The sequence below is a fragment of the Xiphophorus couchianus genome, chromosome 10, assembly GCF_001444195.1.
Source record: "Xiphophorus couchianus chromosome 10, X_couchianus-1.0, whole genome shotgun sequence".
Taxonomy (NCBI): domain Eukaryota; kingdom Metazoa; phylum Chordata; class Actinopteri; order Cyprinodontiformes; family Poeciliidae; genus Xiphophorus; species Xiphophorus couchianus.
Window position 1 is genome coordinate 13,401,973 of NC_040237.1, and position 20,922 is coordinate 13,422,894.

The 20,922-nt window shown below is 37.1% G+C and overlaps 1 protein-coding gene across 4 annotated transcripts in view; it reads left to right on the forward strand.

Moving 5' to 3' along the window:
- Positions 1-20,922, forward strand: part of ca10a (carbonic anhydrase Xa) — a 271,111-nt gene that overhangs the window by 18,211 nt on the left and 231,978 nt on the right. For all 4 annotated transcript variants that reach the window (XM_028030174.1, XM_028030175.1, XM_028030176.1 and 1 more), the window contains exon 2: positions 15,823-15,897. In XM_028030174.1, coding sequence (XP_027885975.1) covers positions 15,823-15,897 — 75 coding nt within the window. The remainder of the gene's footprint in view (positions 1-15,822; positions 15,898-20,922) is intronic.

Consider the following 20,922-nt stretch of genomic DNA (forward strand, 5'->3'; position numbering starts at 1 on the left):
ATTTAAAAAAGCATACACTATAAAATATACTGTTTAGTACACAAAGTCCTGAAATGAAGTTTGTCAATCCTTTCCTGCCATTCTTTTCATCCTAGCATATTTTTTATTCCTCTTTGCTGTCCTCTTGTTTCTGTCTTGTTCTTCTAGTCTTTCTTGATGATCTAATCTTCTACTGATGTTCCTCTTTTTAATATTAGACCAAACTGTGTTTTTTATTATAATGGGTGGAAATATTACTCACAACTCATATTTAATGTCCTAAGCTAAGGAAAAGATTCTCTATTTAGTGTTAGGCCAATTTATTTAAATTCCAGTCGCTTTTAACCACAAAGGAGCATTTTACTGCTATTGGTTTTGTAGCATCCTATCTCTGTTCTTCCTTTCCATTTCTTTTTTGTGTCCCATTTTTATTCTCCATCTTCTTCATCCCTTCCCTCGCCTCCTACCTACAAACTTTTCCTATGTTATAAAGTCAGAGCTGTGCTAAAATATCTATCTTAAATGTATGACTTATTCTACTTATATTTTTTAGAATGAGGACTGAGGATTCTGCAAAGCTGAGTTGGAATAACTCTCAAGGTTTGACATGAAATGGTATTGGACCCTGATATAGATGTTTCCCATCTGCAGTTTTTTTGTCATAATGACAGTTCAATTTGAGAGGAAACTGCAGAAAGAAGGAGCCGGCCTCTAAAATGAGGCAGAAAAATAAAGATGCTGCTCACAGTGACAAACTTACAATTATCAAGAACTCTTAAGAATGATCCTCTCAGTAATTTTGGCCAATTTGTGTTTTCCATTTGACTGTTTTGGCAGCATTTGTCTCTTAGGCTTTCATCAACCATGATTTCACCCGCAGTATTACACTCCTTATGTGCTGAAGAATTTTTAATGTTATTTTCCTCAGGGATAAACTTTCAACTTTTTTTTAAGATTTCTTGAATTTTCAGTATTTGCAATGTTGTCACAGTCATTGGAAACAGTGTATCAAAATGCAAATTCAGTTTTTAAAATAAATTTGTTGGCTAAAGGATTTGCACTACACAGCCAACTTAGAAATTGGTAGTTTTACTGCCCTAAAGCAGAAGTTTTATGTGACGTTTTATTTTTAAATTGGTTCTTCAGTGGAGCGAGTTGGCGTTGTGTGGCTGGAAGAAAAAAAAAAGATGCCTGAGCTATAAGCGATGGCTCTTGATTCTGCTTTGCTATTCAGATGGTTGTCAGAATTTGGTGTAAACATCAAAACATGGGTCCTTCCTGCCTTGTGTCAAAGGTCCAGGTTGCTGCAGGTGGTGTACTGGTGTAGGAGGTATTTGTGACATACATTGAGCCCTTTAACCCTAGTTGTGCATCATGTATACACCACAGAATTGTAGTTGACATAATGTACCTGTCTTTTGCATTATAATGTACCATGTAACTAAGCTCATACTGAGTCTTTTTTTTTTCTTTTTTGAAGATAGTGAGATGTTCAGTGTTCTCTAAAGTTCATCAGTCATCAAGTCGAGCCCTTTTTGTGGTGGAACAGGAGAATGTCCCCCTGGATGTTGGCTACCAACATATGTGATTGCATCACATCATTATGAACCAGATTCTTTGACACTATGTTGAATCTTTGCCATCTAGGCATAATTTGATTAAGGAGTTGGACATAAGTCAAGTACTTGCCTACCCAGTGAGTGCATACATCAAACGGTATACCTGGGAAAAAAATGCAACGCTGTGTTGAAAATGATAAATATACTAACACAAGCGGGCATATGGCAATGAGTACACAGTGACCACCCAGCAGGCTGTCCCTGAGCAGCCACAGCTCTGCACGTTTTCTGCTCGGGATTCTGCAGTCTATCAGCCAGCTGGAGTGAGACGACCTCCATGCCAGCTGTAATTTACCACCGGGAGATGGGAGGGGGTGAGTGTGTACATATGCGAGTGTGAATGTTTGTTTGTGAGGGATTGATGAAACTTGCAAGGACGAGATTACCAAGTCAGCAATGAGTGGCTGAGATAGGATGCAAAAGAGGAAAGGCAAGCGGGCGTGGTGTCAGCGTTGATGTGGCAGAGATGCCCTACAGGTGGAGGAAGAGGTATTTGTTTGTTGTTGTGTTTTTTTATTTAAGCTACCCTCTCTATTTTGTACAGAGCCACAAGCTAATCGCCCCCAATTCCATCACACACAAACCCGTGCACATCCTAGCCCTGTTAGGGAACCCAAATCTCCAGCTGCTAATCTGATAATCCTGTGCAGATGGATATCCTGCAGCAGGAATGGAATTTTGTGTGACAGAGATGGAGTATCTTCTGCAGTAAGAGGGAGACTGATACTGTAACATGTGGAGATGTTCCTAACCCAACTTGTGAGACTAGTGTTAGTCAGTTGATTGCATTGTCAGAATGTCCTCTGAAATAATATATACAGGGCATCACTATTGCAAAGTTTTGACAGTGTAAAAGCTTGATGTCAATAATGAATTCTGGAAAAAAATTAAAGATAAACATTGCAAAATGAAGGTTTATTTGATGTTTTTGTACATTATTCACTTTTTACTCAATGTGTTCGCCTTTAATTGGCCAGAAAGGTTAGGATAAATTTGCAAGTTGTCGAGGCTATTGATAAATTCTAAGAAAATAATTTGAAAGACTAAAGGAAATGATCTAATTTGCAGGTGTGTGATGAAACATCAACCCTATAACTTATTTAATGTATCATTTTATAATTTTCAAATGTCTTTTAAATGCAGAAAGATATTTTGATTTTTATCTTGCTGTTAAGACCATTCTATAAATATTCATAAATAGTACTTTGTGAGAAATATCAGAGCATTTTGATATCACAATTCTAGTATCTTTATTTTATTCCCAAAGGAAAACCCAGTAATGTTAATTAAACATCCTAATGAAGTAATAATCTTTGAAAAATTTCTATCAGGATTAAAAAGGACGGTTGACTCAATACTACTTAGACATATTTGTATTAACCCAGACTGAGTCAACAGCATATAAACCAACAAAATTATTTCTTTTGTCTTGGAAGTTTTCAAAAATAACATTTCTCTTAATATTCCATAAGTAGTGCTGATTTCAATTTGCTGCGTTTTCATTGCATCATCACCACAGTTTCTTTTTTGACAATCTTTCCAAACATATTGGATTGTAATGGGGATAGTTTAGCTTTTCTTTGAAGTGTTTGATGGAGAGATCTAAAGTAGTTTAAATCGTAACAGTAGATGCCTCATTGAACGCCTGCATGGATGAAACAGTTTTTAATGCCCCACTGTGCCACTGGTTAGTCAGAATGCTGAGCAGACACATGGAAATTTCTGCTTTCATAAACGAGTCTAATGCAAGAAATGTTGTTCATCAAAATTCTATTTTTAAAACCTTTACAAAGGTGCCAAGTTTGCATTAGGTGCTTGAGCAAAATCTTGAAGGGGAGAGAAGTTGCAAGCATTTGCCTTTCTTGCAGGTAGATCATAACCAGGTTATGAGCAGAGCTTTAAAATACAAAAGAAAGTCATAAAAGTTACAATAGGCAAACTAGTAAAGATGCATTTAAACCTAAACTATTCATCTGCCAATGAAACGTTTAAGATCATTAAAAATACTTTTTATGTATTTTGTCAGCCATTGATACTGTAATGAACTGCAATGGTAAAAGTAAAAGGCTTTTTGTATTTTAGAGTGCAGTGATGATGCATAATGTGAGGCCTCACTTGCAAAGAAAGCTCAGCAATACTGTCAATGCCCAGACAGTCACTTTAAATGTTTGTAAAGACCCTGAGAGTACTGGGATAAAAATGTCAGACTTACAGCCTGTAATATTTCATCTGCACAAAGAAAAAGTGGTGAGGGATGCTATTGGTGGTCCATGAAGACATGGACAAATTCTCCAATTAAGGCCTATGCTAATGTGGACTACGATCTTAAAAGTCCACATGTCCAATGTACCTATGGGAATTGTGACAACAGTTCCAATGACATGAAAAGATTTATTTTTTAACGGTACATGATGTTTAAAAGTGCTCTGCTTCAATTTTAAGTTTAACTTGATTTTCAGATTTGCAAAACACAAAGTTAGTTAAATTGCTTTATGTCATCTTGGTGATTATGTATGATACACCACCACACAGATCGACTTACAGTATTAACGTTAATGAAAGCTCCACTTTGTGTTTCCGTGATAAATGGAACAGCGCCGGTGCCTCTGCTCTGGAGCCGGGGTGTGCGTGCAGAGATGCTGCCACTTGAAGTTGTCTTGTCACAGGCACGACTACAAAGGGTTTCATGGCTTTAAGTTCAGGAAGATCAGAGGCCAACACGCACAAAATTTCCTTTTTAAGACTCAATCAATTATTAAGGGCTGCTTTCCTATAGTCTACTTTCCTGTCTACAAAGAAAATGTTTTTTTTTTTCATCTTTTTGGTTGAAGAGAAAACTAAGGGAAAGTTTTTTGGGTTTTTTTTTCTATTTTTTATTTATAACTGTTGCAGTTTGTGTAATGTGAGCCCTAAGGAGTTTTCTTTTTGTGTCTTTTAGTTTACCCCTTTCAGGAGTGATGTTCACTCCTGTATCATCAGCCAACATTTGTAGTTGACAAGCATACTATTGAACCGGATTTTTAAAAAAAGAGCTGATAAGGTTTATGTGAAAGTGTGAATAATGTCGAAACACTATGCTTATTGCTTGGTTTCAGACACGTGACCCGGATGACGCCCAAAATTCAGATGGAGGGCCTGAAAGGGATTTCTCCGGTTCAAAACAAAGCAAAATTGATCACGAGTACATTAATGCCCTAAATAGGCTGAAACAGACAAGGCATCTCGAAAAAAATACACGTATATTTAGGATATGATCGGTATTAACACAGTAAAAAAGACTTGTCTTACAATCTTTAGGATTTACCCGGTGTCAAGGCGATACACATAACTATCTGGAGCAGCAGACCTCATATTATAAGATGATCCAGAAGAAAGTTTTCAAAAGCCTGGAGAATACAATCATTTAGATTCAAGCATTTATGATCAAAAGAGGCATTAAATGACTATCGACTTGTTTCTGGTGAATAGTGAATTGTGTTATTTTAAGTAATTAGTCTATGATAACGATGCTATTGCTAACAACGAACTAACCCATGTTATTTCTATGAGCTTGGATCTCATGGTAAATTTATTTAGCTTCTGTAAACCCAAATTCTTGCTGGAGCTGTACGTTAATGTTGAGTCATTGCAGGACGGTGGATCCAGGTCCAATGTAGGTCAACTATTCGCACTGATCTACAGAAACCCCGATGTTCGTGTCTGGCCACGAATATAGTTTGTGTCTAGACACGAAACATGTGGGGGAATAGTCATAACTCACTGTGACTGTATGGCTGTGTAGGTTATATTTAATTTATTTAGCTTTATTTTTTTTAGCATGAAATAAACTGAATGAACATTATCTTTTCTGTCTGTGACTCGGCACTGAGCTAGCTACTAACATTAGCACTTTCAGGAGTGACAACCAAGCTAGGGCATAAAAGTAATATATCTTACCTAACATATGAATGCTTGTCTTTCTAAGTAACTGTCCAATAAAACATCTGAAAATACAATTTAAACGATGCGATGGTTACCTGTTAGAAAGTGGGTGCTCCAAACATTGTTAGTTTCCGCAGCTTCTGTTTTTAGTTGTAGATTGTTGATCCACTTTTCTTCTCTTTTTTTTCGGTACGTTTTTTAAAAATTAACTCCCTTGTGTCCAACTACCTTTGAAACACAAAAATAATGTTTATCTTTCTCTCTATTAGAACGGTTGGAACAACCTAACAGGACACAGACTTTAGGCATTTTGAAGCTGGATCAACAGAAATAAACAGTCTGCATTTACTTCTGGCCCTCCATCTGCGTTGGGTGACGTTGGTGCTACATCGTCTGAAACCCATCAATACTCCAACTACAGACTGATCTGATGATGGACTAATTCTGGACAGCGTTATCAAACAGTTCCACCATTAATATGTTTCCGACATCACATTTCTGAACATAACATATTTTATGAAGTGCATTATGCTAGAAATGAACTAAACTAATTATCTATATTGACATATATTTACAATTATACAGCCAAATAATGATATTCAAATGTCGTCAGAGTAAGCTATCCTTGTATAGACTATATGTCTGCCATTTCTGCCATTATACACCTTTGTACTGGTTACATTTTTTTAATTCTATAAAATAATGAATACTAATTTATACTATTATCAGATAATATTGTATGTTTTAACATCCAAGTAGCCACATATGTTACAGTGGGACATTCCTACAGCACCATTTTTGAATATTATGATTTTTAAATGGCAAGTTCAAACTGACAGTTCAGTACCACGGACAGCATCATCCCCAAAGGCTACGCTCAAAATAAACTGGAAGACTGCCGATATTCAGTATGCAGGCTCTGGTCTCAGTTATGGTCTGATTAGGCACAATTAATCACCGTTTCTGAAAATGTTGGAATAAGTTTATTTCACATAATTATTGTGCATGTCTTTGCTGTTTGCATTGTGGGACTGAAACGTGGCAGTGCAGCATCCCGACGGGGTTCATGATGAGTGTTCAGTTGGATCGATATCCAACTTTTCACAACTTGAGGGATCATTAATGTAATGGATCACTAGAAGGCCGAGGTGATGCTTCCAAGACAATAACTTCTGGGTCATGGTAGAGCTATGCAAAAAAAAAAACAGGCCCTTTGGCCTGTTTTTTTTCCTCCATTTTCTGTTTTTTGATCTTAGCCTATAACTGAATGTATGAAAAATTAGGTTTGCATTTAAGAATCCTAAAACAAATTAAATCCCCAGTCACATTCTCTTTTTTTTCCTCCTCCTTTTTTTCCCTCTAATTTTTCTTTGTAAATTGAATATCACAAATGATTACACACCACTTCCTCTGTGCTCACATCTGTTTTGGCAAAATTTGTGCTTTTCCTGTTACATACAAACGCTATATCAATTGTGCTTTTTGTATATTGAGCTTCATTTTCCATTTGCAGATATTACCTTATTGTTTTTTTTAGATATTGAGAGCATATTTTTCCTGTGATGATGCCTGTGCGCTTTTAAGCTAAATCACTGAATGCATGTGACGACACAGCAATGGATAACGCTCCATGTGCAGTAGTAGATTTGTATCTACGGGTGCTTCTGTGTGAGTGTTTCCTCCTGTTGGTTTTCATCCTATTTATTTAATTAGTTTATGAGACTTAAGAGGTGATTAGTGTGAAAGTGGCCTTTAGTATGTGATCTCCTGAACTGCCAGAGAGAAAGGAATGGCAACCCTGTTGCCCCCTTTCCTCATTATCTTGTGGTTTTAAAGCTCAAAGACTATTGACGCTATCACAGATTAGCTTGTGTGGTTTCCTGATTGGTCCTACAGGATAATTTTGCTCCAGTCACAGCTGTAACACTGATAAAACATAATGGTAGCTCATCTTCTTTCTTTGGCTGCCTAAACTGGCTGCATCTGTGAATGTATTTGTACACTTGTATAAGGTGTGCTCTTTCTGATAGGTAGCTTTAGTGAAACTGCAATATTTCTGTTTATAAATAAAGTCATCAGATTATTTGGCCTGATTTCTGATCAGAATTTCTTAAGTGCTCACCTGCTGCCTTTTAGAACAAAAGGTGTTATAAAAATTTTTTTTACAATAAAATCTTTGATGTAGCCCGAATTTGAGCAATTATTTCTCAAACACTGAAAATATTACAGTAAAATCCTAAAAGTGATGGGGCAGAGGCATCCTTATAATACAGTCCAACTAGAAAAAGTAAGTGAAAATAACCTTTACGAGATGGATTATTGCTCTTTTTTTTTTTGTTGCACACCTGACAGGAAATATAATTTTTTTTAAATTCCAAAATCAATATTATTCAAAATCCAGAACTGGTTCTTGATTCCCGTCCCTATCTGTGTCCAATCTGACTGAACTTGAACTTTTTTCCCAATTAAGAACTGGCAGAAATTCAACATCAATATATTTTAAAAAGTGCAGGAGCTGTAATTGCACTGAAAGCTTGTTTTGCAAAGTGTTGACATAGCTGGGCTAAATGCATGTGTGTAAAATCTGTACATTTTACAGATTTTCATTTCCGAAAAAATTTATTCTTTTTCTTATACCTCGAACTTATTGGAAGTTAATAATTGTTCATATGTAACAAATGTATAATATATATAATTGGTATTTAAACCAGTTATAAACTGTGTAATTGGTATAAATACCAGTTGTATATATGCTATATAATAACCATATAATTGGTTTATATTTCTAAACCAATATAATTATAAACCAATATTGGCCATATATTGCTCATATATACAATCCCAATGAAACCCATTGAAGTGATCAAATGTGAAGAAGTTATTAGGAATATTACTACAGAAAGGACTTTCTAAAGTGAGTTCCCATTACCATGACACATACTATTATAGCTTGAAATAATTTTTAAAATGTGTCTTGAAAGTGACAAGGAATTGTCTAGATTTTACTGTTAGCCATGACTAAACAAATCAATAATTCATTAACAAGAACAAAACAAATGTTTTATAAAACACCAAGCCATTCCTCTTGCTCACTGTAAAAAGCTCAAAGGAAAACAATCTTTAGTCTTTACATGTGTAACTTTAAGGAGCTTGTGTGGTGCAGCTGCAAAAGCAGCTTTTTTCGTTTTAAGTTTTGATTTGAAATCAGTGATATTCCTACAACCAACCATTTCTCTGATGGGTAACTAATTGGATTAGGTTTTTGATGCAGTGCTCACCGGAGGTGCGCACAAACACACATGGGCACACGCAAATGTACACAGCTCTAGCAATTATAAAGGGGGGTACCGAAAGGAGCTCAGTGAGAGATAATTGTCTCTTAAGTCAATAAGCACAGCTGTTGGCAAGGTCAGCTTTCAGTTATGGACACACATCGCTGCTCTCAGTTTTGTGCATGTCCTCTCCAATCTGTCTTTCCTCTTTATCCTCTCCTTTCCAGTCTTCTCTCTGAGCTCGTCCTGTAAGTTGGCTGCTCCCCTGTCACTCCCCTCCATCCTCTCTTTCTGCGTGACTGGGTTTCTAGATTGCTCGTGTCCCTTGATGAATATTAATGGCGAAGTTTAGATATTACATGAAAATGAACTGTTTATTTACAATGACTCTCCTTTGGCTTAATGGGAGGTTGGCGGGGGAGATGCACGGCAAGATGGCAGATTCCCAAGTATGGGGGAAGAAATTGGGTCAGTGCTGTGCTAAACAGGATTCCTACCAGTGAGAAGCTGTGGCCAACCAAATTTGTCATGGAACTAAAGAGGAGCATTCTGTTTTTTCACCACACAGGCTGAAACTGTTTGAGCAGAAGACCTGAGTGGACAATAAACACCCTCCTTACTGGTATATGCTCTTGTAGCTGAATTTTGTCTGCTTCTTCAAAGGCTATGAAACACAGAGATAAAATGTCACAAATTGGTTTTCACTCAGGATAAGCATTGCGGGACAAATGACTAAAGTCAAATACAACAAAATAAGCATTAGAGGTGTGAAAAAAGCTCCAAGGTTGAATGAAGGTATAGATAAGAGGAGATTGAAAGACAAACAGGAGACAGAAAATGGGGAAAAACATGACAAGAAAAATTTAAAGTCATTGAAATGGTACGACATATGGCACTGAAGAAGAGAGGGAAAAAGAGAATTAAAGATCAAATTAAAGGTAAAAGTTATGCAAACATGATGGCATTGAAAAAAGTTGTGCCAATTTACTAAAGAGACTAAGTGAACAAAAAAGCAGATGCCTAACACTAACCGATTCAATGCCGATATCAAGGTAAGTAAACAAATTAGACTACTGCTAACATTAGCATTAGCTAGGTAGCTACTGGCTGTTTAGAGCAGACTGCTTTTTTGCACAGTGGATAAAACATGTTCAGTTTGTACATGCATAGTGTACTGTAGTGAATACTATATGGTGGTTAAAATATCCCAACTGCGATTTCACTGTTATCTGCAGTGCTGCATCTGAAGTGAGGAACTGATATTAAACTTGCCATCAAAAGGTTTATTGGCAAAGGTGATTTTTATTTTTAAATGTAATACTAACAACCCTAAAACTATACCAGACATGGCATTCAGTAAAACCACAATCTATTTGTTTCCTCCTCCATTTATGAAATGGCAGGAAAAGGACAGCTAACCAGTGGCTAGGGGTCATAGAACTATTATAGAATATGCCTCAGAATATCCCATGATTCTCTGCTTCTCCTTATTGCCAGCATTTTCTAATCCGTCACAATCTAGTATCATCTTAGCAGCCAGCTGTAGTTTAGACATGTCTGCAAATTTTCAGGTTGGGTGGTGGCAGCATTCTCCCAAGTTTTTTTTTTTTTTTTAAGTCTTTCTAGTCGCATCCAGATATTTTTAATGAGATTTAGATCAGAGGAACACACAGGATGCTCCAAAAGTAAATTTTCAGGAAGAAGTCCTTTGTCAGGTGGATGTTAACTGCAGCATTGATGTTTTAAACCCAGTCATGAAGGCATAGAGGAAGAAGGATACCTGCTGCCACGTCTTTATGTAGCCTACCACAGCTTGACAGCTCTGCAAAAACCTAAGCTACTTTGTCCTATTTAAGGAAAAAGGCGACCCAGATAATTATGCTATCATGTATAAAGCATTATTTTTAATATACAATTAAAACCGGCTATTTCCATACACTGCATTAAGAGGCATAACCTTTTATTGTCCCATGGTCAGAACTTAAATCAGACTAAACTTTTCCTGTTTTAAATCAGTGAGGATTACCAACATTATTTAGTAAATGCAAAAAAAAACTAACAAAAAAAAACAATGCAAGTGATATCTTAGATGTTTGTTTTTTTTGTTATTTAAATTCAGTATTTTCCTTACAGTTACTAAGAACTGTCATTCAACCTGTAGATTTGGGTCATTTCTTTGGGGAATCTTTTAACAAGCTTCTCACAGTATTTTTCTGGAATTTTGGCTCATTATTTCTGATGTAACTTACTGAACATTTTTAACTCTGCTCACGAACGCAGTATGGGATTGAGTTTAGAGCTTTGGCAGTGGTCATACCCAACATTGACTTTAACCGTAAGTTGCAGTATTTTTGCTGTGTATATAGGGTCATTAGGATATCTTATAAGATATCTAAGGAATTATTTTTGTGTATATTGTAAAAATAAAAATGAACCTAAAACAGATTTTATTGATCTACTCTCACAAACCTGAGGCATATTTTAAACAGATGTCAATGGATGCTTTTAGCAAAGCAGTTTCATGTTGAGAGTTAATCATCTTCTTTATCAGAAGCTTACAAACTCTTCAGGATTCCCTAAATTGCTTGACGTGACCTCTATATGCAAGCCTCTGAATTAGAAAAAAGTTCTAAAATAAGAATCCTAAAAAGAAATGTCATGGTGCCATTTAGCAAACAGAATTAATTTAAGTTTTCATGTCAGACAAGTCTGCGAAGTTGAAAAAGGAGAGAGACTTTTTAGCTACCTTGATCAAGTGAAATATGCAGGAGCTATTTGGTTCTGTAAACATGATGTCCCTGGAAAGAAAGAAAAATTGCGAATGCTGTCGTACCGCGAGGCCCAGAATGCCCTTGAGACAGAAACGGTGGGATCCTGGAACACGGTGGACAGCATATAGCCGTCCCACTGCTCTTGAACCACCTCCCTGACATTTTAAGCATCATGCATTCTCTGGGACCCTGTAAAATGAAATACAGCGATCCATCAAGACCTGCGGAAGGCTTCTCTGCCTTCCGCAGTATCTAGTCTGCATTTCCTTTTAATAGATCGAAAGCATTTTCTTTTTTGCTGATGTCAGGAAGCGTGTTTCAGGCCTCAACCAGTCATTGTGAGAAATGGGACTCCGCCTGTTGTGCCACTTTGCTCTACCTTCTCCTCACAGTCCTTCTGCTGAGCTGCAGGAAATGATTGTGGCTCACCTATTGACTGCATGTCCCCAAGCAACGATTACAGCAGGCTACAGGATTTTGTCAAGGCTGTATGTTAAAGAATCTTAATTACCATCTTGGTTTTAAATGTAACATGGTTTTGAAAATGACTGTGGAATGTTTTCCATAAATGTTGGGGTGATCATCTTTTTGTTGGGAGGTTGTGAATTAGACTCCACCTTTCTTCCATCTTGTTTTGTAAAAGTTCTTGGATAAGACACTGAATCTCACATCACCAGTCTGCGAATTGAAGTGCAAGTGTGTGTGACAATAGCTAATTGAGACATGAGCGTAAAAGTGCTTCGAGTGGTCAGACCAGCAACTCGTTCAATAAATGGAGTCCATTTACGCAGAGGATTGTTCACATACACAAAAAAACAAGAGCCTGATCTTTGCTCTTTCCCTCCTGTTATTTGAGAATAAACTTAATTCTTGGGTTACAACTTTTTATTTTTTTATGCAAAAAATAAATAAATAAAATTGTGTTTTTTTCAATATTGAGAAAACACACAATTCTTGCTTTTGAATTCTGCAGTCATATTTGTGATTAACCCAGATTTTCTTTTTCCTCCCAATGATTGATGGCCTCAATACTGGCTTTAGTATTTTGGGAACATTTGTTTGTTTCTCCCAAATGCAGGTACATCACTTTGCTTTACAGCTCACCAGAATTTGCTCAACTTAGAATGGCAAACATTCAAAACAGCTCCCAATATTAGTCACTGAATCTGTAATATTAAAAGTAATAAACCTCATAAATTACAGCCCGTTGTCAGCTGAAATGGTTTTGAATTCTCAAAGAATGCTTTGATTATAGTCTTAAATTGTGGAAATAATATATTTCTCTTTTGTTTGGATACATTTCTCCAGAGCTAGGTTCTTAAAGAGATGGAGGTAAATTACAGGGTGTCAGATGCGGCTATGATGAAAATTAAAATGTACGTTTTTGACGCATGTCATCTTAATAGGTGAATGTAACTGCTACTTTAAATAATAACCTCCATTCAAGTAAAAAGAAATAATGGACATTCTCATAAGCTGATTGGTTTGCACACAACAAATGTTTTCACAAATGTTTTATGACAGAACTGTGCAATTGTAATCCTCTGTGTAGCCCGTCACAGCCAATACTAGGTTGTGATTTTTTAAAAATGTATTTATTTTTTTAGATTTAATACATCTACTGTGCTGGTACTAATTTCAGAATATACGCTTGGTACAACAAGTACAGAGTATTGAGTGCATTTGAATATGCACCTAACTGAAAAAATATTACATAAGTTCACATTGTATCTGGATATATTTACACTAAGACTTTTTCTTTTTTTTCTTTTAATGACATACATTTTCTTTTTCCAAACACGGCCTGTAACAAGCTACTTAAAAATAAAGTAGACTATCAGGAAAAGCCATTGATTGGCGTCTTCATTTTCCTTGCGTTGACTAAAACCACTAAAGTATTTGTCAGTGTCTGAACTGAACAGGCTCACACACACTTGGTGTCTTTTGTTGTCGCTTTCATTGCCACTTTCGTCTTGAGGCACATTTGCTCTTGAGATTATGCTGTCCTCTTCATCACACAGCTGTCCAGCCTTCTGAGACCTGTTGGTGAAAACCCATATATTAGCCGCATTGCAGTGTTCATAGTGCGTGAACAAAGTAATGGATTACAGTCTGGAAATTAGGATATGCAAAGCTTGTATATTTCTCCTTAATTGGACCACATTGCAAAGAAAAATGCATTTGTTGGGTTGAGCAGCAGAGTTCAGTATCAACGTGTTCCCCAAGGAAAATGTACCAAATTCTCTTTTCCAAACAGCTTTTTTTAGTCCCAGTGTGATAAAGTGGCTAGAAAAAAATATCTTCATACAAAGATATGCCAAGGTGAGATTTAGCAACTAGTGGTAATCCTATTTCTCTACTCTTGCAGTGGGCTCAGAGCAGAGTTTATTAGAAACTACCTTCACTACCATGGAGTGGCGCCGACGCAGTGGCATCTTGCAGCCATGAACTGCTTGCGGGATATGCATGGGTGTTGCAGACTGAACACAACTGACTTGTGACAATGCTGTTTGAGGGATGTGATGCAATGCGATGAAACAGTGTGTGTGACCAAGCTGGTGACCAGCCTGAGAAACAGGTGCCAGGCTGTTGTGGTTTTATTTGGTTTGGGTGCGAGTGATGGTCATCTTTGCTGCTCTTTCCAAACATTCATTATTCTCATGAATGGGGATATATTTGGAAGAGAAATAAAAAGGTTTTACAAAAGTAATATTTCTGGCAAATACAAGTTCCCTTACTTTTTTAGCTGAGTGTTGAGCATGGTGGAGGATTTGAGACATGTTGGATGTACTTCTCTTTTGTAGGTTCTGAGAAGCTTATTAGCTTTTGTGGCATCATAAACTCTTTGAAATAAACACTTAAAGTTTTCATTTGGTCTTTTACAGGAGAATGACCCAAAAATGAGGCTTAATTACCAATTAACTATACAGAAAACATGTGGGTAGGGCAGAAGGAAAGAATACATTAGAGAGGAAGCACAATTCTGCAAAATAAGGGTAAAAGACCTTCTCCTCTGTGTTTCAGCTTTCTAAAATGTTACAGGAAAAGACCGTTTAAACAAGCAAATATACAGTCATGTGGGATACATGATTTTAATATTGTTTTCACCCCCCACCCCCTCTAATTTATTTTACTCATATTAAAGATATTTAATTTTCTGAACGTCTTTGCCAAAGACACCAATAAAGTAAACTGCAGTTCCTAAATATAGATTGCACTCAAGTGGTCATAAATCCTGACTTTTATTTTCCACAAACAAGCCACTGAAGTAAACTGAGGTATACCCCAGAAGAGTGCATCCAACAAAGACCTTTTAGCTAAATTTCATAATTGATGTTGTGTTTTGAAAAAAGTAAATGTCTTTGTTGTGGCCCAGCAGTGTTGGCCTGGAAGCAACCAGTTCATTATTGGGTTGGAGAAATTTCTTTCCAGGCCTCGAAGGAGTTGTTCAGTTTGTTGTGGGAGGAACTGTGGATAATTTTGAGTAAAGACAAAAACTCAAACATTTTAGAACCCTGGACATTTAGTCAGTGAAGATTTAGTTCAAATGTGAGCTGCTGCTCCAGAGTTTTGTGGCTGCACTGATTGTTTAGAAACCCTTTCTGGACTTGGTCCAGCCAGTTCACTCATTTGAAATTGAACCTGCTATCCAGCTTTGGTGCGGTGAGGCTGTTGTACAGGGATAGCAAAAAAGATGAGGGTTGTTTGGTTACCTCAATCTCCATTATAGCCAACCAAGCAGGGCAACCTCTGAACTGTGATTAAACTTTCCTTTTTCCTGTATCGGAAATGAACTGGAAAAGGTGTAAAAAGCAATATCCCAAATTCTTAGTGGGTAATGCTCGGTCAAACCTTGCCTTTTTGTACTTGGACCTTGTGTTGTCACCTCAATTATGCTGCACCACCCAGCTCTAATCTAAGGCTTTCTTTTGGAGCTCACAACATTACAGAATGCATTTCCATAATGCCGTGAAAGACTCTGCACCAAGAGACAGTCTCTTAAGAGTGCTAAGCTGGTTCGATGTAAGAGCTTGTATTCTCCACAAAAGAACTCCGGCATAGTCCTAAGCCATGTCTAAAGCTCTGTTTGCTGAGGTCTTCTTCTGAGAGGGTTGGTGTGTCTGAAATTGTTTTTTTTTCTTTCTTCAGAACAAGATTCGGATGTCTGTGAAACCTTTAGGACATGGTTTTTGCTTCGTACTCTCAGTATTACACATAAAAGGCTGATGTCCTTGCTTCTGTCTTCTCTTTACCTCACAGCTCAACCAAACCTACCGAAAATTCATGAAGGATGGTGGGCGTACAAGGAAGTGGTGCAAGGGAGCTTTGTTCCAGGTAAGCCTCAAACAGCATGCTGCACTTTGATGTGTGGAGCCTTTCCCACTGAACACCGTTCCACCCCACTTGTCCTTCCCACCCCCCGTGTGCATACACTCCAAACACAGTGTGCTTGATCTTGAAGTTGCCACTTATTACATATTTAAGATAGCATCGAGCCACCTTGCCGTTGGCAAGAGTTATATTTTCTTATTCTGACAAGACCTCTTTGTCCTTCCCACACAGTTGACGCTTTTTCACATGATTGACTGACAGCTTTTCCCTTTACCTCCAACCTTTTCCATCTTGTGTGTGTGAGGCTAATGTTTTCTTAAGATTGTTTTTTTTTTTTCTGAACTGAGAGGCTCTTGATAAAGCCTGCAGTTGTATGCAAATTTGTGTGTGCAAGGCAATTTATCTCCTTGTGAGAAGCAAATCGTAAATATTTAAGTAAGGTTTTACTGTCAGGGAAAATATAGTATTAACATTTATTTCAATTCAAGAGCTACAGATTACTCACAGTGTGGGATGCCAGGGAATTGTAGTACTTAAATACCATATTCTGTTACACAAATGGTCCCTTCAGTGTTTTCCTGCCCAACCACCAAAAAGTGGGGAAACAATCTGGTTGTCTTGACAAATACCAAAATTTTAAAACCAAGATTTAAAGAAAAAGCAAACAAATTTAATGAAATTCATTGATTTTATTTTAATGTAATATCTGTGGGAAATGTACTTTTCTGCACTACTGCCTCTTTAACACCAGTGGCACCCTTGCTTTTATAACAAAAAACAAACTTTGAAGTTAAGGCAAATTGTTTTAATTAATTAATTTATTTATTTATTTATTTTTACCTTTAAATTTGAACAAGACTTATTTTTACTGTGAAAGTGAAGGCTTGTTCTAGCCAAGTAATAAATATGTGGATCTACCAGTTAAAGGACTTCTGTTTGATTCTATGTTGTGATGTCAATGTTAGAGCAGAAATTCACTCACTGGGTCAATTCAATATCAATGCTGTTATGTTTGTGGTTAACACAAAAAGTTATAAGATTGTATGCAAAGTATGTAGACTACGGCTGCAAAAAGATAATTGGCTGTAGCAACAGATTACTTGAAACAGGCTGCAAATCCTTACAGGTTCACCAAAACTGGACAAAAGCTGATTGGTAAATGTTTCCTGATATTCATCTTGATTCGAGTTGTAACCTTGAAAAGTTCATCAGCATTTGACTTAAACATGAAAGCGTGTTGCCTTGTATAACTTCAAAACCTTCATTATGATTCTCCTTTTACCCATTACAATGTAGACTAGGTAGAGTGCTTGGAGATAAGATCACAAAAGCATGGTCAGATATTTTCCTTCAGGATTTTCTGGGAGAGATTAATGTATTAAGTCAGTGTTATGTCTTCTCAAAAGGAGACCTCAGCCCCAAACTATGTAGTTTCACATATGGTCATGTTGGTCTTCATAGCTTATTTCACATAATCAATAAAATCAATGTTTAAAGACTGCTGCTAAATAACTAAGTACTTGATTTTAGTTTGCACACAGGACCAAATACAATCTGTGGTTTTTAAGATAATTTTCCCACTACAATGGTCAAGTCTTAAAGTTCTTCCACCTTATCTGATGACAAACCTTTTTGTGTTAAAGGCAGAGGTTATAGGATCAAGACCCCAGGAAACTGAAGAACAAATAAAGGTTAACATTTGTTTTAGTGTTGGGAGCACAAAGTGGGTAAAGGCTTACCCTTCTTTCTTAAAAAACCCCCAAGAAAGTAGGTTCTTTTACTGCTCTTTTTATATCACAACCATGTCTTTCAGCAGTTCTCCTTGACAAACTTACTGGCCTAACTACGGTACAACAGCTAAAGCTGTGAAAACATTATTTGAGATTCTCCAGCGGCCCTGCAGAGAATTCCCAGCCCTAGTTACCTTGTTCTGCACCCAGCAGGATTTCACATTCGGGATATGAAAGAGAGAGAGAGAGGCCTTTTAGCTCCAAATGGAGCCTAATTTGCTGGCACAGAGAGGGATAATATTGATGGAAAATATTCCTATTGAACCTCGTCTACTTGGACAGTGACTTGTGATAAAAGAATTCTCTGTGAAGTGGGATTTCATGTTGGATGTGCACACTGGGACATATCAAAGGAATGAAAATACTCTATAAAGCTGCAATCTGAAAGAATTAGTTTTATAACTATTCCTCCTCCACTCATACCTGAAACGTCCCAGAGAGAGAGAGAATCGTTGCATTAGTTTCTGGAAACGCTAGCACCATCTAGTTTTTGAATACTTTATGAAACATTTTGCAGTCTTCACAGCTGCAACGCCTCTTCTCCGTTTGACTGGCAGTTGGAAAACTCTATAGGAATAAAAATGGAAAATTATTTTTTCGTCCATCTCCAGAAGAAAGGGAGACAATTGTGAAGCTCGACACGGTAATTGTACAGAGATGGAACCCTGTGCCATCTCTGATCCTTTTTTTATCCGTTAATGGCTCATATGGCTTCTCCGATGAGTCTCTCTGAGGAGACTGAGAGCTGCAGCTTTTCATATTGGAACATTTGCACCCTGGCATTAGCAAATCAGATGAAATCACGTTCTCTGACTTGTGTCATCAAAGATGACCTTTGCTTATCCTTTTGAGCACTCTCAATTAGCTTTAAATTTGCTAAAGGTCACACGGCTCTAAGTGCTTCCTCCATTCTCTCACCTTTTGTCTTAATGTTTAACTTCTTAAATCAGGGTTAAAAAGCTTCCCAACCTCAGTGTTGTGCTTCCTCCTGCAGCTTCAACCAGGCTCAATGATTCAACCATTTATTCAACTTCTGTGTCCCCAAGTAGTGTTTTTTTAAGTTGGTGAGTTGAAGCATGCAGAGTATTTGTGCTCTTTTTAATTTGTGCATTCATTAGTTTGTGTCTCATGTATTATTTTATAATTCAGCAGAGCTCTAATTAGCATATCTTTGCAAAAACACAAGAGTTTATCTCATTAAATTCTCCTCCAACTTAAAACTTTAAAACCTCCTGTGCTTTAAGTCTATTTGAGCTTATTAGAATGTCAAAGGTCCAAAAATAGCAGAAGTTAAAGCCTGCATTCAGTGTCATTAATAGAGTTCTCCTGTTTCATTATACTATCATTCTTTTTCAGTTTCTCTGAAAGCACTGTTGCCTAAACACTAAAAATTAAATTTGGATGTGGTTGTCTGTGTTGACTCGACTGTTGTTTCATACCACTGTTCAAAATCACAAGAGATAGACTAAGTGTTGTTCAGCCCTCCTAAGTCATTGGATTTAGGTTTTGCCTGTCACTTTCATGGTTTAAGGGATATAAAATCCAGCACACAGACACGGAGACTCATTCTTTCACAAGCTTGAAAGAATGAGTCGGTGTCCAAAATGTTTTGAAAGCCGATGCGGCACCGATAGGATTGCAGTCCGTTCATGAAACTTTCTCTCAGTGGCATAACAAATGTGGAAGCAGTTAAGAACAACAGCATCTCAGTCATGTTTCCATCCCTGTTTGGAACAGCAAATGCTGAGGCACACAGTGAGGCAAGGTTGCCACGTTTTTGACTTGGCACCTGGGAACAGCAAAAGGCCCATAAGGATGGGAATGAGTGAAATTTGTTGTGGATGAACTCGGCATCCCTGCACACAACCCTCACTTTGACCTGATGGAAGAATGTCAAATATTCTCATGGTAAGTGGGCTGTGCTTTATAACACTTTATTAACTCCAGAGGACTCTACAGCACTTCACACTTCATTCATTCAGCCATTCATGCACACATTCACACGCTGATGGTGGTGAGCTACATTGTAGCCACACACTCCTAAACCTTGAAGATTATTTCCCATGAAGTTGCATTTGTTGTAGCTGCATCTGTCTTTGTGATGGATTTAATCATCTTCTTTTAATAGATTATGGTTGTTGGTGGTGTTAGTTTAACCTAAAATCCCACTTTGCGATGGACTTTTTTTTTTTCTTCAAATTTGTGATGTTCCTTATGCGAATGAGATTTATTTTCAGTGCGCCTGTGGGTGCATTACACCGAGCGAAGCCACTTTTCCTTCAAGACATTGTGCTATTACATTTTTGAAAGGATACTGCAGAGAGAATGTGGATCACAAGAAAGCTGGTTTTAGGATGAGAGTGCCTGTGGGTACTGTTTATATATATATATATATATATATATATATATCTATGCTAAGGTAGTTTAACATTCTTTTATTTTTCTTTAATCAAAATCTCTTTTTAATCCAGGCAAAAATGCAAGTCTTTTTAGAACTCTATAATAAAAGACTTAAACCACACAAGCGTATATGATTTATACACTTTGCTTTTCAGTGTTATCAACAAATATGTATAGTAGTTCTACTGGACAGACTTTTCTATGTCTCACATTTTAAACAAATAATATTCCAACATGGCAGCAATGACCTGGTAGCATTGCTTATAGTTGATATGTGGCATTAAGTAAACAAGGTTCCAGAATGGCCTTCCTGTGCATGTCATGTTGTACAATTGTTACTAAAATGCCATTATATTCTATGTAGACGTTCTGTCTGTACCACTGAAGATTAGTTGACCTTTTCATGCCTAATGTTTTTTGTGGCTCCAACTAGCAGCACTGTAACAAGCAGCACTTTCAGATTCATTTAGACAATAGGTTTTTGACCACTAGGCCAGGAGGGGGGAAAAAAACAGTGAAATCTTGGCAAAAACAAACTCTCTCCACCTGCAGTAGTAGCCTGTATTCTATCCTACAGTACATCCACTATAAAACTGTTAATAAATTGGACACAGACCTTAAAAATGTCAGTAGTACTTTCTAAGGTCAACAGGGACAACCATGTAAACATGCATAGACACCTGAAGTCAACTTTGAATTACCAGATGGGTGGAAAAGATTTTTTGTACTGTGGTACAAAACTCTAAAACAGCAGTGGAAGGCAGTGTGAGAGCATAGAGCCCCCCTACAGGAAGGCCGAAGCCAATGCTTTAAATCATGTCCTTACATCTAGCTGTAA